This window comes from Alexandromys fortis, unplaced genomic scaffold, assembly GCF_014885135.2.
Source record: "Alexandromys fortis isolate MF-2015 unplaced genomic scaffold, M_Fortis_MF-2015_v1.1 scaffold_20, whole genome shotgun sequence".
Taxonomy (NCBI): Eukaryota; Metazoa; Chordata; class Mammalia; order Rodentia; family Cricetidae; genus Alexandromys; species Alexandromys fortis.
This window is the reverse complement of record NW_026067903.1, coordinates 3447280-3464985: the sequence shown is the minus strand read 5'-3', so window position 1 is coordinate 3464985 and position 17706 is coordinate 3447280. Positions and strand designations below refer to the sequence as shown.

The 17706-nt window shown below is 48.6% G+C and overlaps 1 protein-coding gene across 6 annotated transcripts in view; it reads right to left on the bottom strand.

Moving 5' to 3' along the window:
- Positions 1–17706, bottom strand: part of Tbc1d8 (TBC1 domain family member 8) — a 105953-nt gene that overhangs the window by 19159 nt on the left and 69088 nt on the right. For all 6 annotated transcript variants that reach the window (XR_007590487.1, XR_007590486.1, XM_050134615.1 and 3 more), the window contains 5 exons: positions 15055–15283; positions 12784–13024; positions 4414–4621; positions 1887–2084; positions 888–1058 (listed from right to left, as the gene is read on the bottom strand). Coding sequence is in view for 4 of the 6 variants with exons in the window: in XM_050134615.1 (XP_049990572.1) it covers positions 888–1058; positions 1887–2084; positions 4414–4621; positions 12784–13024; positions 15055–15283 (1047 nt within the window). In the remaining 2 variants the exon portion in view is untranslated. The remainder of the gene's footprint in view (positions 1–887; positions 1059–1886; positions 2085–4413; positions 4622–12783; positions 13025–15054; positions 15284–17706) is intronic.

Genomic DNA, 17706 nt, shown 5'->3' with positions numbered 1-17706 from the left:
AGGCCACCCCTGGGCCTGTGGCTGCAGCGTGGCTTCCTACCTACCAGCCCAGAGTCCAGTTTCTAGCTCTACTCACTACATGACTTCTGCCTCAGATATTTCCATGTTAAAAAAAGAACAACTATACAGGAAACAAAAACAGGGGCCGAGGAAACGGATCAGTGGGTGCGGAGGGCTTGTTCTGCAAGCCGGGGTACACAGTTTCAATCCAGCACCCAAGAAAAACCCAGTGATTTCAGTGTTGGAGGAAGGGCAGAGACAGGGTCTCAGGAGCTTGAGGCTCTGTCAGTCTGGCCAAAATGCAAACTTCAGGTTCAGTAAGGGGCAAAGAAAACAATGTAAGAAGCACACGCAGACTAACAAAAGAAAGGCTCATTGCACACCTGGAACCCCACAGGGGCAGTTCTGCCAGCTGTGCCACACAGAGAAGGGCCAGCTCCCACTGCCTTTCAGGCCCTCCACTTGGTGCCCAGGACAAAAAGAGGCAAGAAAAATGACGCTGGAAGCTAACCAGCTGCCTAGGCCAAACCACTCCCAAGACCCTGTGTTGTGGGGATTCAGTCAACAGCTTCTGGGGCACCCAGCCTCTGGGTGCGGTCTGAGGTGCTCTGTGTGCACTGGTGAGTGCAGAGAGGAGCATGCTCGCTCTCTTGGGAGGTAGTAGCAGAAGCAAGCAGGTTCACATCTCCCTGGAGCAGAGCAGCGGGGCACTGCGGTTTCCACCCTGTCCGGTGTCCAGTGTGTCTGTGTGCTCCCTTTGAATCCCATTTCCTTTGTAGCCCCACAATGAAGACAGTTTTGTGACCCTCACAGTGCCTCTCACATTAACCCTATGGAGCTGGAGGCAGACAGCTGGGCAACCCCCATCCCAGAGGCATCTCACTCACCAGGCGGGAGTCAGGACTCTGACAGCCCGACTGCTGGAAGACAGTCAGGGGCTCAGGGTGTGGCAGTGGGCTCTTTTCCTTCTCTTTCTCTTCGCCATTCTGAGAAGATACCATCTCAAGATCCCCAAACTTGTCACTGCACATGCTTGTTGAATAAAATACAGATGAAGTCTGCAAGGCAAAGAGCGTGAATATAGACAGTATTGCGTACTCTTGAAAAATAAAAAGTGGGGGCTGGGGAACACCTGCAGCACAAGCATTGGGGACCAGAGTTTGGATATCTGGAACGCAGATTTATTGCTGGGTAAGTGTGGCAGCTGAAGACGGAGACAGGGAATCCCGGGGCAAGCTGGCTAGTGAGACTGGCCATATCCATGCACTCTGAGTTTGACTGAGAGGGTCTGCTTCAATGACTAGGAGGGAAAATGATAGGGATGATTCCTCCATATGCCCACGCACTCATACGTGCATATGTCTACCATACACTTACATGATACACAACATGCACATGAAAATCTAAAGATAAACCAAAAGGCGTTTTCTAATGGAAGTCACAGCTAATGATGCCCTGGCCAACCCATCTCTCCAATCTTAGGATGACAAACCATCTCTCTTAACAGATCACAGCCACCTGAGTATTAGTTCCTATAACTTTGAAAATGGGGTGATACCTGCTTCAAAGTGCCTGCAAAGTGCCCCCCCACTTATGGGGGTCACATTACTCCCCTGACTCGCAGAGGAAAGTGTCACATCAACTCCACCCCAGGGCAGGAGAGGTAGACACAGTCAACTCTCCAACATACAAGCTTTCCCCATCAGTCCTCCTAACCCAGGCACCAACTCAGGACACCAGGGCATCAGAGGTGACATCACACTAACTCATGGTACAGCTGTCTCCAGCCATTGTCCTCACACCCACGGGGCCCATCTTCCAAGGCAGTCTTCTTAGAGACCATGGCACTGGAGGTCACAGCCGGCCAGCGCTGTGAAGGCTCCTACCATGTCGTCGTCACTTGGTGAGCTGTCATAGTGCACGGGGTGGTTGGCGTGGACCTGCTTCAGTCTCACCAGGAGGCCCTCTACCAGGTTCTCTCTGTCCTTGAGCTCGATGAACTGGAATGCCATCTTGCTGCGGATGCTGACAATGATGGGGTTGGGCAGCAGGCTCGTGTCCTCCATCTTCTCAATACTTACTACCTGGAGCAGAGATGGCACAAGGTACATCAAGGAAGGATCACACCTTTACGCAATATCCCAAGGCTGAAGGCGAAATCACTTGCAAGAAGAGCTCTTGAGCAAAGGCCAGAAAGTGGGCTAGGCACAATACCCAACATCACCACAAGGGGGCAGCAGTCCAAGATTCTAGCCACAGGTTAAGTGGCTAAGTAAACTGGTTTGTACAGATAATGAAGGATTAATGAGCCTCCAAAAGGAAATGCCAAAGCATGCTATGATATATATGAAACCTGAGGGTGTGTTAACGCTATCTGGAAGAGGCCACTCATCAAAAGATAGATATTGGAGCTGTAGAGATGGTTCAGCAGTTAAGAGCATGTGCTGGTCTTGCAGAGGACCCTAAGTTTGGTTCCCAGCACCTATATCAGGTGGTTCACAACGGCCTGTGATTCCAGCTCCAGGGCAGCTAATGTTCTCTTTTGGCCTTGTGGCTGAATGCAAGCAGGCTCATATGTGCACGTGTGTGCACACGCACACTTTAAAGTGAAAACAAAAACAAAAAAGGATAAATGCTATAGGATTCCATTTATTCAACTATCTCGGATAGTCAAATTCACAAGGGGAGGGAGGGAGACCGAGAGGGGCACCAGTGTCTTAGAGGGACAAAGTTTTAAACTGGGGAGATGAAGAAGTGCTGGAGATGATGGCGGAGCTGGTTGTGTGACGGTATGAACGTCGTGGTACCACTCAAATGCACCGCTAACAGTGGTCAAGAGGGTAAGCTACGTTATGCATAGCTCACTAGGAAAAAAGGCAGATAAGGCGGGGGCTGGAGAGATGGCTCAGAGGTTAAGAGCATTGACTTTCCTTCCAGAGGTCCTGAGTTCAATTCCCAGCAACCACATGGTGGCTCACAGCCATCTGTAATGAGATCTGGTGCCCTCTTCTGGCATGTAGGCACACATGCAGACAGAACATTGTATACATAATAAATAAATAAATCTTTTTAAAAAAAAAAAGGCAGATAAGGCATGTTCTGGATTTCTCTTTGAAGATAGGGCTCACTATGTAGCCTTAGCTGGCCTGGAACTCACTGTGTAAACCAGGCTGGCCTTGCACTCACAGAAATCTGCCTGTCCCTGCCTCTGGAGAGCTAGGCCCACACCCGACCTGGCTTTCTTGGCTGACTGTTCAGAACAAACACGCCAACTGCAGAAGAACAACATGGAGGCCAGAGGCCACTGGGAGAACCATGCAAGGACATACACACAGGCGCCAGACTCCAGAGGTTCCCATACATCGGGGTCTTGGTGCTGTCATGGTTGGGGTGCCTGAAGCCAAAGGACTGAGCCTTTCACATCTGGACATAAACTACAGTGGGTCTCTGATCTCCAGTAAGGCTTATAAAACTTTACAGTACTAAGGGACCCAAATCACACTTAATTTTAAATTTTGAGCTGAACTTCTACGTACGTATACGTAAGCCAAGGAATTTGGCCATTTGGTTCCTGAAGGTGGCACTTCTGATAGACAACGTACATGTTGCTTCTTTCTTGGGGAGGGGGCTAAATGGGGAGAATGCATTTCTAGGAGCTCTTGGGAAAGCTTTAATTACTGGCATGCACTAAATTTAACAGTAGCTCCATCAATGAGGAGGAGGTTAGACTACTCTTTACCCAGCCCTTCTGGGCAAATCTCAGGCTGCTAGAACAGCACCAGAAAGAACCACAGCCATGCCAGTAACCAGAGCCACGCTAGTAGCCAGCCACGCTAGTAACGGGCAGTTCAGGTCCTGCTGCTCCTCGGAAAGCCAAGAGCTCCTTCTCTAGGCAACAGGGCCCTGAACTGTGGCCCCAGGGCCCTGAACTGTGGCCCCAGGGCCCCTCACAGCAGCATCTTAGATGCTGAGGTTTCATACGGTTTCAGCGTGACCCCAAAGGTTCACTAGTTGAAGCTCAGTCCCCAAGAAGCAGTGTTAAGAGGAAGTGGCGCAATTAAGAGGTAAGGCCTAGCTGATGGGTCACTAGGGGGCATTTCCCTCAGAAAGGATTAACACAGTTTTCACTGTGTTAAGACCCCAATTAGTTATCACGAATAGGTCACTGCAAACAGTAACAGGACTGGCCATTGCTCTCTGTCTCACTATGTGATGTCTCCAGCCACCGTATCACCATTTTGGGCCCAAACACAGGACCAGACTCTTAGGCGCTAACCTCCTTCTCTACAAGTTTATCTGGCCTTGAGTATTTTGTTTGAGCAACATAAAGCAGACTCAAACACTTGGGTTCAAATGGCACAGGGTGCTTCATGAGCACAAAGCAAGGTAGCAGGGGTGAGCCCCCGGCTCTACCTCTCTCAGTGGGAGCACAACATTACAGCAGCCATCCTCCCGGCTGGCAAAGCAGATGTAGCTGTCAGAGGTGAACATCCGCCCCGCCGTGTGGCAGCGGCTGAAGGGTGTCCAGAGGGAACAGTCTACCACAGCGTGCAGCCTCTCCTTCCTCGGCAGCCTGAAGAAAGCTCGGAAGAACTCATTCTGTGCTCTGGCCTCCAGGTCCCTGGGGAGAGAATGAGGGGAGTGAACGTGAGCTCACAGAGAAAACCTCGACACCCACTGGCCAGCCTGACAGGAAGGACGTGCAGACAGCTGCTGTGTCCCCAGAGCCTCAGTGCTCCAAGTTCATAGCCAACCCTCGGAGCAAACACTGCAAGCAGAACACACTGAGTCCACACAGAAATTAATGCCTGAGCTCGTGGATAAGGATAAACATTCCCAGGGGCGGGACAGAAGGCCTGGAGGGTAAAAAGCACTGGCTGCTCTTCCAGAGTACTCAGGTTCCATTCCTAGCACCCACATGGTGTTCCACACTTTCTAATTCTAGTTCCAGGGAGATCCAAACCCCGCCCACAAGCACAAAGCACACAGGTAAACAGACATACATGCAGGCAAAGCACATACACACAAAATAAATGTTTAAAAAGAAATAAGCATGCATTGCTGGTTTGGTTTGGGTAAGAATGAGCATAAAACTTTAAGTATTGGGACTCAGAGGCTAAGAGCACTGACTGTTCTTCCAGAGGACCCTGGTTCAATTCCCAGCACCCACAGGGCATCTCACGATTGTCTGTAATTCCAGTTTTAGGAGACCTGACTCCCTCACACAGACATACATGCCAATGTACATAAAATAAATTATATAAAAAAGAATTTAAGCATCAGAAAGTCCGATTCCTCTACGTGTTGGCCAGGATGTGGGGAATCAGCCCTCACACACTGCTGGTGGGCAGGTAAAATGATGTGTTCGTGTAGGAAACCAGCCTTGCAGCTTAAAGGAGACTCACCGTTGATCTAGAACTTCTACTCCTGGGGGTACACAAGCAAGAGACACGTGTACCTGCTAACAAGTCACATGGTGATGGTAACCAAAATGTGACCCAAATACCCATCAAGTGAAGAATAAATAAACTGTGGCACCTGTCCTTTAATGGGACAGCTGCTACTCAGCCACAGACAGGGGGAGGGTCCCGACACACACGGCAAGGAAGATGAAGCTCAAATACACTGAGTGTGGGCAGACACAGACTACTGCTTGAGTCGGGGCACATGCTGACAGATGCCTTACATCTGGGGGCCAGCCATTACTCCAGCACAGCTATGGTGACAACAGGGACCTGTGTAGTAAGAGCTGGCTCCATGCAAGGACTGTCTTCAGCCCACCGTGTCAGGCTGTCCCAGGCACTTGCCTCTCAGATGAAAGAGCTCAAGAGTGACATAGGGAAAGACTGTCTTTTTCAGTGAGATTAAAAAAAAAAAAGTCCTAATGTCATAGATGGACAAGTGGACAGCAGTGTGGCAGGGGCTTTGAGGAGAGGATAGGCCAGCATGGCAGAGTAAGGGGCCCTTCTTAGAGGAAGAGGGAGGTGCTGTACCACATGACTGACGGCCAGTCTGTAGCATCGTCTTACAAATTTAGGCTCTTTCTGATTCCTAGCTGGTTTCAGGGAAGGAGGGGGCTGTGAGCCTGAGGCCTGAGTGCAGAATCAGCTGTGAGGACAAGAGGCGCTAGAATCTAGAAAAACAAGCCATCTAGTGGGAGGGCCTGACAGAAAGTTAGCACAGGGCTTCCCCATGCTTCCTCTATAGAAATGCCAGCTGATAGCAGTCATGAAGAACACGCAGGATACCACAGCGAGCCCAGGTCTGCAGCCACTGAAGAAGCATCTCTAAGCATGGACACTGTCCCAGGAGCAGCAGACTCAATTCAGAAGGCTCTAGAGCTAGACTCCACAGACACCTGTATCAAACTTAGGCTTCATTCCTAAAGCTTCTGGAACTGATGTGGGAGTGATTTCTTATTAATAAAGAAACTGCCTAGGCCCCTTGATAGGCCAACCCTTAGGTGGGTGGAGTAAACAGAGCAGAATGCTGGGAGAAAGAAGCTGAGTTAAGGAGACGCCATGATTCTCCCACTCCAGACAGACGCAGGTTAAGATCTTCTCTGGTAAGCCACCTCGTGGGCTACACAGATTATTAGAAATGGGTTAGATTAATATGTAAGAGCTAGCCAGTAAGAGGCTACAGATAACGAGCCAGGCAGTGTTTAAAAGAATACAGTTTCCATGTAATTATTTCGGGGCATAAGATAGCCATGTGGGCGGCCGGGTGCCGGGGATGCAGCCCTGCCGCTCCTTTAACATGGAACATAAAAACTTAAGAAACCCCAAAACTTATAGGCAAAAAATAGATTGCTTTATCTCCAAATCCAGAATTTGTTTAGTTCAAACTAAATCCATCCCTCCTAGATCAATGTTCCAGAACCAGGTTTTTTTTTCTCTCTCTTCTCCCACCAATCTTCTAGAACAACTTATGGAAGAATTCCACCTGGGGCTCACAGTCTAACCCCCACTCCCTCTGCCACTGTGCTCAGGCTGAGTGACAGGCTAGGCCAGCCTGGCTATTTCTTAGCTTGCACTGGCGACTCTCAAGTCATGCCCAGCACAGAACACCTGACTGACCGTGACTCGCCATCTGGGTCACGTGGGTCCTATGCTCTCAGCTTGCCTCACCAGGGACTCTTCACTTCAGGGACTCATACCCATGGGTCTTTGGGAAATGCAAGAATCAGCAACACAGGAACAGGCTGAAAGGGCAGATACGGTTTCTCCTCGATGCCCCAGTCCACACGTAAAAGTCCCTTCTTAAATCTGCACTCAAAACATAACCAGAATTGTCAAAGGCCAGAGCCTGGGTTCCCAGAGCCCAAAAACCTTAGTTCAGCCTCCCATCCTGACACACCAACTAAGAAACAAGCGGTGTGGAAAAGCAGAGGAAGATTATTCAATGTGGCCACACTGCAAAGAGGAGTAAAGGGGTGCAGCAACCCCGAGCCCGTCTTCTGAGTATTAACAGAAATGCTTCTGAGTTAAGAAGAGGGAAGCCTAGGACAGGTTTGCACAAATACACAGTCCTGGTCTAGGCGTGGTACCGCTGATCACTGCCTCGGTTTCTGTCCTGCAGGGAGCTCTGAAGGAATCTCTTGTTGCTTTGAGGGGACAAGGGGGTTGTCAGGGACATGGTTACCTCTAGTCCAGAGAGCGCCCTCAGTCCTGTGGGTAACGCCGGCAATTGTGGAGTGCAGCCTCTACCGTGTGAGGCCACACTGTTCCTGGACTCTAAAGTTCAGAATAACAACCCATCTCTGTGCCTTCAAAGTGGAGAAAAAAAAAAATGAAGGCCTGTGTCAGGCTCTCCTCCAGCATGGTCACCGTGGGGTCCCTTTGCTTTGGCAGAAGTGGCTTCTGAGAAGCCTCTGGCAATCATCCACACTGGCCCCAAGAGAGCAGATCAGGCAACACAGGACCCAGAGGTCTCTGCTCTCCAGGAAAAGCTGCCTGCTGTATGTTCTTCTAGCTGTGCTGTCCCGGAGAAACCCAGGGCTGACCAGCAGACAATCTCAGAGCAGCCCAGTCTGTGGGGTGGAAGATGCCTCTTCTGTGATGGCTAACATTGTGTGTTAAGTTTAAATTACTGTGCCTAAGAGATCTATAAAACAGAAATGCTTCTGACCCCGTGGTTCTCAACATGGGTGTCAAACAACAGGGATTGCCTAAGACCACCGGAAAACAGACATTTAATATTACAATTCACAGCAGTTGCAAAATTACAGTTAAGTAGCAATGAAAATAGTTTTACGGTTGAGGGTCACCACAGCATGAAGGACTATGTTAAAGGCAGGAAAGTACGTCAGGATGTATGCTTGCCCCTGACTGGGTGAAGGCAGGAAGTCTGTAGTCTTGAGGGTTCTGCCTTAATAAGCCCATGACCAATGTAATTTAGCCACATGTTCTGGGAATCCCAGCTATGGACCTGGCCAGTATTTAATAAAGCTTGCTTCAAATTTGGCTCAAGAATTGTTGTAGTTAGCCGGGCAGTGGTGGTGCACGCCTTTAATCCCAGCACTTGGGAGGCAGAGGCAGGCGGCTTTGTGAGTTTGAGGCCAGCCTGGTCTACAAGAGCTAGCTCCAGGGCAGGCTCCAAAGCTACAGAGAAACCCTGTCTCAAAAAAAAAAAAAAAAAAAAAAAAAAAAAAAAAAAAAAAAAAAAAAAAAAAAAAAAAAAAAAAAAAAAAAGAATTGTGGTAGTGATCTTCTTGCCCGGTGGGGTTACCCCTTTCCCACTTGTCTTCCTGTTCCCAGCATAGGGCCTGCTCTGATCGGATGGATGAGAAGTGGGCGGGGGCGGGGACTATGGAAGAGGAGCAGGAAACAGGATGGATGACTTTGTGGGGTAATGCCAAAAAGGTCTATAGAGGCAGGAGCTTGCCACTGAGGACACACTCTCCAGTAGCCACTGGGAAGGAAGTACTTCCCACGTGCAACTGACTGTATCCCAGTATTCAACCTGCCAGAGACCGGAAGAGGCCATGGCTCATTCCCCTCCAAGCTCCCCTGCCCTGCCCTCCATACAAAATGGCTGGACATTGAACCAGATCCTAACTTTGGGATAAACACTTTGTATGGAAATTTCAGGATCAGCTTATTCCCAGCTCTCCCACCGCCCGAACAGCATCCTCCTCTGCACCACCACAGCCTGCCTCCTGAGCCCTGAGATGATGTGCTGAGGAGCTCTGGTTCAGGTGTACCAAGCCTAGCAGTCAGCTTTCCTCTCTCCTCCGTCGGACTGACGGAGGATGGCAAAGCACCATCCCTTCCTCCCACTCTCATAGCGTCTGCTTCTGCTCCAACCCGGGGACCCAAGTCTCAGTAGAATGACCATAGGTCCAAGGTGGCCTGACAGGCAATGGATACTCAGTAACCTCGGCCTTTGCCCCTAAAGGTCACACTGGAAAGCTGTCATGTGGGAAGGGAAGTGAAAATGGATCAAGGAAAGAGCTGGAAGGGCATTCCAGCTTCTCTGGCTCTGAGTTGTGGAGACTGTTTTCCTAAACTTTAAATTCTGCCTCTAGGCAGGGTGCCAAGGAGCCTGAGTCATTACCTGTTTACACCCACAGGCCTGGTCTCCATGACAAAAGCTACTGATGGGCACTACCCCAAGGGCAGGCAACCAGAGCCTTTCACGTTAGAGAAAGTCCCTTCCCAGGTAACTAGCAGGTGGGGATGCAACTGGAGACCAGAACCCTGCCTAGGTCATGAGTCCATGGACCCATGATGGGCCCTTGGACACTCAACTGCTGGCCAGGGTAGAATGTGGGTGGAGACTTGGGGACTCCCTGAATCCTGGGTGTGAAATGTACACAGTCAACACTGCCACTTCTAAAACGGTTTGCTTTCTCCATCTTACACAGTCCAGGACCCCAGTCAGAATGGCATCACTATCTTCCCACCTTAGCCTACCTCTTCGAGATGCCCCATAGGCATGCTCAGAGGCTATCTCCTAGGAAACTCTAGATTCTGTTCCATCAACAACACTAATGCACACCCAGGGAGGCCGGCCAGCACACACAACACTAATGCACACCCAGGGAGGCTGGCTAGCACACGTGTGGCTGCACGCAGGACTCCTATGCCAAAGGAAATGTGACTACAGCTCGCAGGCTTGCAGGTGTTTACACATGGACAGACAACAAGAGCAATGACCTAACACCCAGGGCCCTGTCATCATGGCTCTTCCATTTTGAAGAGCTCTTTATAAGCTAAACTAAAAGGACTCCAACAGCAAACTACTGAAGAGAAGCAGAGAAGCATGGTGGCACCAGGCTGTTTCTTTTCAAACCGAATCTCCTCAGATGGCTGTGAAGACTCAAGGGGAAGGGAGGTATGCAAGTACCTGGGCCTGGGCATTAGAAAACCAAAGAACAGAGTTCCCAGGGCTCATCACAAGAGAGATTGTCTTACAAGGAAACTCTCCCATTATCAAAGATAACCCAAATCATGTGCAATTTCCTGGAATTTCACCCAAAAGGGCAGTGAGGTTTGGTGCCTTACTCCTAACACACAGTCTAAAACAAATGCACACAGCAAGAAGGGATGGTAATTCTTCCCGAACACACTGTCGTTTGTGGAACACTCCCAAGATGCTCAGGGAATGTCTGTGTGAGAAATAAGGAATCTTCATTTTCTTTTTTTTTTTTAAAAAAAAGATTTATTTATTTATATGTATACAGTATTCTGCCTACATATATCCTATAGGCCAGTAGAGGGCATCAGATCTCACTAAAGAGGGTTGTGAGCCATCATGTGGTTGCTGGGAATTGAACTCAGGACCTCTGGAAGAGCAGTCAGTGCTCTTAACCTCTGAGCCATCTCTCCAGCCCCGGTATCTTCATTTTCTTTAGAGACTTCCTATCGCCAAACACTAGACTGCAAAGCTTTGAAGGAACTTAATGCAGGCTGAATATTCTCTCTGTAAAATGACTGAGACAAAGTATCTCAAATTTTTGTGTTTTTAAAAAAGGGATGTTTGCATAGATCTTATGGGTTGAGCATCCCTGGTCTGATAACCTAAAACTCAGCACGCTCTAACTGGTGGATTTCAGAACTTTCAGATTCTTTCCAGGTCACATGTGTTTGACTTACAGATATCCAATTCATATATCAAAGACAAAGAAACATGAGATGCAGCTGACAGCCATGCCAAGGAATCTCTGGTTCTGCGGTACCTAGCTCCCTCCCAGGAAAAAGCACAGCTTCTATGTCTTCAACTAAGAAGAATATGGATAGGAATATTAAAACAGAGAACTAAACAAACACAAAACCAAAGAGGTGGAGCGTGGCTCAGTTGGCGGAGGGCCGACCCAGCACGCAGAACCCTGACTGCATACACCTGCGACCCCAGCACTCAGGAAGGAGAGGCAGATGGACTAGAAATTCAGCGTCATCCTAGGCTACACAGGGAACTCAAGACTAGCAGGGATAGACACTCAAGTCTCAAAACCAAAGTGTAGGGCTGGAGAAATGGCTCAGAGGTTAAGAGCACTGGCTGATCTTCCGGAGGTCCTGAGTTCAATTTCCAGCAACCACACGGTGGCTCACAACCATCTGTTATGAGATTTGGTGCCCTCTTCTGGCCTGCAGACATACAAGGAGGCTGAACACTGTGTACACAATAAATAAATCTTTAAAAACAAAAGGTCACCTTTGTACCTAGTGCCATGACCCAATAGCCTAAAACTCAAACTTCTGAGCTTCGGGTGGTAAGGCTGAACTTGTTTAAAGCAACAAATCCAAATGACTACCTCACAAGGTCACTACCAAGTCTTTCGAGTTATGGTCAAGCTAAATATAGACGACGACTATTGGCTCTGTAGGAGAAGTGCACTCCTGAGGACAAAAAGTACCCAAACTAATCCAGCCGTCCCGAACAATCCCTCCCAGAAGATTAGCATCGGACAAGAGGACTGGTCTTGAAGCTCAGTGTCAGAGCACACGCCTAGCTGGCATGTGCCTGGGTTTAAGGCCCACCAGCATTAAGAAGTGAAATGTCTTCACGCTCCCTGATAAACAGCCCGTTTCCACCACAAGGGAGTCCACAGTAAGTACTGAACTATTTCGAATGAAAAGGGAACAGAGACCCAGAAAGCCTTATATACCACACAAAGGAAATGAAGAATAACGACAGTCATCATTTCTGCTCTGTCTGTCAAGATGAACCACAGAGATGGGGTCCGCCAGACAGCTTGGAGGGTACAGACATTTTCATCAAGCCTGACCACATGATGCAGCAGAGAACTGACTCTCTCGTGTTGTCAGTAGTGTGTGTGCTGCTCAAACACAAACCAAAAATGTAACAGAGAAGGAACAGGTTAACCAGAGAGGGAAATCTGAGTGACACCACCGCAAAAACATACGTCTAGCACATCGGCCCTCAGTGTTCACAGGATCTGTACCCTTGGGTCCAACCACCCAGCAATCAAATATTCAGAAACAAAGTTCTCTCTGTATGGAAGTCATTCTTTTTTTCTTAGCATTCTTCCCTCGGCAGTACAGTGTGACACTTATTTACGTGGCACTGACACTGTATCAGGTGTGACAAGTCCTCCGGAGGTACTGCACGGTATCTGGGCATTTGCACAGGCCATGTGCAAGGCCTACAGTATTTCACAGAAGGGCCTTGCACAGCTGTGGACTGAGTGGCCGCAGAGACTAGACAGATGGAGGAAAACCACGTACCCAAGGCTATCAAACGCACAGGCACATGAAGGGTGAACACAAGCGCGGGTCCCCGGAGCAGCTGAGGGACACCTGGGAGCTGAAGCCCTACCTCTTGGTGATCTGGCTAGGTTCCTGAAGGTCAGGGTCCAAATCGAAGACCTCATTGTCCAGCAGCCTCCGGAGCGTCACGTCTGCCAGCTGCTCCATCATCTTAAACACCTCATCCAGGTTCAGAAACATGGAGAAGTCACGCTCCTTATTCTGTGTGGTGATCCGGATGGTGTCCGTGAGAAAGACATTGGACGTCCGCTCCAACTTCAGGATGTCCACCCAAGGGATGACGAGTTTAACTGGACGAGAGAAGGGCAAAACCTGAACTACGCGGCTGATGATGTCAAAGCTCTCCTTTAGCAAGAACACAAGTGTCTTTTGAGCCAGGACAGGGAGACGTGTCTAGGGCCATGTGGGACTGTGCCTCATTCCAGGGGTTTCTCATAGATCGGTGTGAAACTTCCCACGTTAATGGCTACTGCTTTGCCCCAAGTGCCACACACATCCAGGGAACACCGTTCCGGAAAGCTGAGTCAACCATGCACAACTTTCCCACGAATACCCCGCCAGCCATGAGCCTTAATAAAGATCTGAAAATGGTTTCTCGTTGACTCTTTTGAGTAGCTGACAAACACTTCTACCATTTCCATTCACCGTGCAATTCTGTCTTCGGGGCTCTGGTCATTTTAAAGGGCACCATTTGTGCCATCCTCAACAGGAAGTTTCTTAGCTGCTTCTGTGTCCTCACACAAAGTGTCTTACACACACACACTTAGTTCATTTACACCACCAACTCCAGTTTATTAAGTAACTGCCTGTGAAGAGTTCAGTATAATGGTTTGCAATGTAATGGTTTGGATATAAAATGAACCTCAAAAGATTCGCATGTGGGGGCTTGGTCCCATGCTGACGGTGCTATTTGGGGACAGATGGGCCTTTTGAAGAATCTTGTCCTTCTTTCTTTCCTGTCCACAGTGGAAAGGGGAGGCTCCGCTGACACACATTCCCAGTGCCTTGATGTTTTAAGTGTGAAACCTCAGAGACTGTAAACCAAATAAACCGGCTCCTGTTTCTATCAGGTATTTGGGTCCAACAATGAAAAATCATTAACATATCATGTCCTGAAGCAGCTCATTCAAATAAGACAGACAAATGAGTAAATAAGCCAATCTGATGGACTCCAGCACTAAGCATGCACAGATTATATGGAGGGACGTCTCCTGGAGGGGACAAAATCAACTGGGTTTTAAAGGATGGAACAGGTATTTACAAACAGGGAAACTATGAGGAAAGGAAGAGTATTCAATTGATGAGAATTTCAGACAAGAACAATAAGAATGCCTACGGTCAGGCTAGTGAGGGGAGGATGTGGGAACAGTGCGCAACGAGTCCTGGAGCATCAGTGAAGCAGCCGAGTGGGAATGGCCCACCATATACAGGGAGCTCACCAGAGATGCTCAAGAGGGGGCCTTGAGCCAACTTCCCTTGAAAGACAAATGCAGAAAAGGAAAAGACACTATATATCAGATTCGTTGCTTTACCTAGCGCTGTGACAGGACTCCCTGTCAAGAGCAGTTGAGAGAAAAGAGTTTATTTGGGCTCAGAGTCCCAGGGTACAATCCATGGCGGGAGGAAGTCATGATGGTGGAGCTTGAGGAAGCTGGTCATATTGCATCCACAGTCAGGAAGTAAAGGAAGATGGATGCAGACGCTCAGTTGCCTTCATGCCTACACACACACACACACACACACACACACACGTACGCACGCATAAACACACACGAACATATTCAGGGTTGGAGAGATGGTTCAGCAGTTAGGAGCACTTGCTGATCTTCCAGAGGACGCAGGTTCAATTCCCAGCACCCACATGGCAGCTCACAACTGTCTATAACACTAGTTCCAGAGGATCTGACACACTCTTCTGGCCTCTGTGAACACCAGGTATACTCACGGTGCACATACATATACTCAAACACCCACAGACAGAAGATAAAAACTTTGGAGAAGAATCTGCCCTCCTGGAGGATTATTCAGTCAGTAGCTAAGATACTGCATTTTCAAAGCATCTACAGTACTAAAACCTGATAGTCGCTACTTGAGTTATGCAGAAATGTTTAAGGGGGGAAAAGGAAGCCCCTTGTAGGAGACGCCTATATAATGAACATGATTCTCTGCAGGCATCATTGGGAAGTGGAGCAAGCATGCCATGGAAATATACCCTGCTTCTCTCGGCAGAGGTGCTAAGCATTCCCGGCTAAGCATCCCCCTGGGGCTGGCTGTATCTGTGAATTCAGGACCAAGTGTCCCTTGGCTCAACCACACTTACGTTCCTTGCCCAGGAAGAAGGAGTAGAAGCAGAGGTGGTTGATGCTGAGGTAGAGCCAGCCCTGGCGGGGCACCCGGCCCTTCCAGCAGCAGCATGAGTAGTAAGTGACCAGCTTCTCTGCCTCGGGGAAGTTGAACCTGGCCTCGAACTTCACCAGGGCTTCTCGGAACTTCTCGGGCTCCTCCTCCTGCTCAGCCAGTCTGCTACTGGTCTCTTCCGCGATCAGAGCCTGGGGCACAAAGAGACACGGACCTGGTCAGCCAAGCAGAAGTTCAACACAAGGGGAAAAGCAGGAAGAAAAGATGGACACCAGATTTCCTTGGATGTTTGTTAAAGTGACAGAGGACAAACTGACCCAAAGGATGTCAAAACCAAATCTTGTCCTTGAAATTTGGAGTTAAACATTAACTCGAATGTCTTTCTTGTCACATTAAAAAGAAAAAAAGTTGATTAAGACGCATTGAGATGCTTCAGTGAGTAAAAGTACAGCCAAGCCTGAGCATCTGGGCTTGATCTCCAACACCCACAGGATGGAAAGAGACAGCCGACTCTCACAAGTTATCCTCTGACCTCTTTACATACTGTGGCATGGGTATCCTTGCACACAAATAAATGTAGTAAAAACATTTTCGCATGAATTGAACAAACAGTGATATTAACCTAGCAACTACTGCACTTCAGTATCTTCATACGTTCTGCTGAGGGAGAACGGAAATCAAGTCAGGCTTCCCTGAGGTACTAAGTACCCCCACTGCCTTCAGGTGTGAAGACAAGGACAGCACAAAGAATCTGGATGAACACCCATGATACAGAATGCAAGACACGTCCCTTTAAAAGGTCAAAAGTTTGTGGTTACAAAACTCTGATCCCCCATCCTGGGAGCTCACTGCTAAATTCTTCAATTAAAGTATCTTCCTTGGGCTGGAGAGATGGTTCAGTAGTTAAGAACACTGGTTGCGCCTACCAGAGGACCAGGGTTCAATTCCCAGCATCTACAGGGCAGCTCACAACCATCTGTAACATCAGTCCTAAGGGATCTGATGCCCCCTTCTGGTCTCTGCAGGCACAACAGGTACATACATAATGAACTGAATAGCAGACAAAACTATGCATACAATAAATAAGTAAGTAAATAAATACTTTTGAAAAGGCTGGGTGTGGTGGCACATGCCTTGCCTTTAGTCCCAGCGCTTAGGAGGTAGAGGGAGGTAGATCTCTGTGAGTTTAAGAGCAGCCTGGTCCACATAGCAAGTTCTGGCCAGCAGAGCTACACAGTGAGATCCTATCTTAAAGAAAGAAATAAAGCATCTACTTTCCTGATCTTTCCAGGTAAGCTGCTATGAAATGTTCACAGGCCTTGTGTATTTGAATGAATTTGAAAAATCTAGTTATAATTTGATCTCATGAACCCCATGTTCTAAGACAAGGCAACTTTACGGTGTGTGGCCTGGCCCCTCACTACAACTCATCTTTGAAATTAGACCTGGGAATTGACATCTCATTTTTTTAAACATAAATCTGAAGGCTAGACTGAAGAGATGGTTCAGTTGGTAAAAACCCTTGCTGTGCAGGCATGAGCACCTTGGTTTGGATCCCCAGCCCCCATGTAAAAAGCAGGTGTGGCAACCCACTTCCACGTCTCTAGTGATGAGGGACAGTGAGTGTTAGACAGATCCCAGGGGTCTCACTAGCCAATCTAATCAAAACAGAGAGCTCTTGACATAATGAGAAGCCCTGTCTAAAACCCAAGGGAGTTCTAGGTTTAGAAGCATCCCAGGCAAGCTTCTGACTCACTGTGCAGCCCACCCTAATCTCCAGCTTGAGAGCCTCCTGCCTCAGCCTCCCCAGTGCTGACACTGCAGAATGTGCCTCCACACAGAGCAAAGAGACAGGACTTTTTAAAAGTAGCTAGTTCCAGTACTGAGCATCTAAATTTGTCACCCCCAAATACGCTACTTCGGCACACGGATTATTTTGAGCTGAGGACAACTGAGAGAAGACCCCATCCCCCATCCACCCAAGACTGCAATATGCTCTGTTTGTACCAGCGCAGCCTCCCCAGGGCCAGCAGGAGGACCTGACTTTAAACTACTAGAGACCCCTTCAGATGTTCACCAGCCTAGAGACAGCACTGCAGCGGGGCACAGAACCCCTTAAGTCACAAGCTGTCCCACAAGCCCCCGTTCCCCTTGACTTTTGTCCTTGGTCTTTCACTCCCCGACAAACTCACCCTTCCTTTTTTCAAGAGACCTGAGGAGGCTGAGTGCTAACCACTTCTCAGTTACTCACAGCTGAGCTCCCACCACGCTTATGTAACCTGGGGAAACTAAAATAAACCTCCAGGGTGGGAGGACCCAAGAGACAGTGCCTACTGCTCATGCAGAGGATCTGAGTTCAGGTCCCAGCACCCATAGGGGCAGCTCACAACCGCCCATGACTCCAGTGTCATGGGATCTAACACCCTCTTCTGGCCTCTGTGGCACCTCTACACATAAGCTCACACAGGTACATACACATTAATTTCAAAAATAAGTAAAATTTTAAACTTTAGTAAAAAAAAAAACAAACACTATTTTTCTCTTGCTAACCTAACCCCCTCTTGTCTGGTTATCGTGGGTCCCACTACAGAGGCCAGGAGGAGAGAAGTGCTAC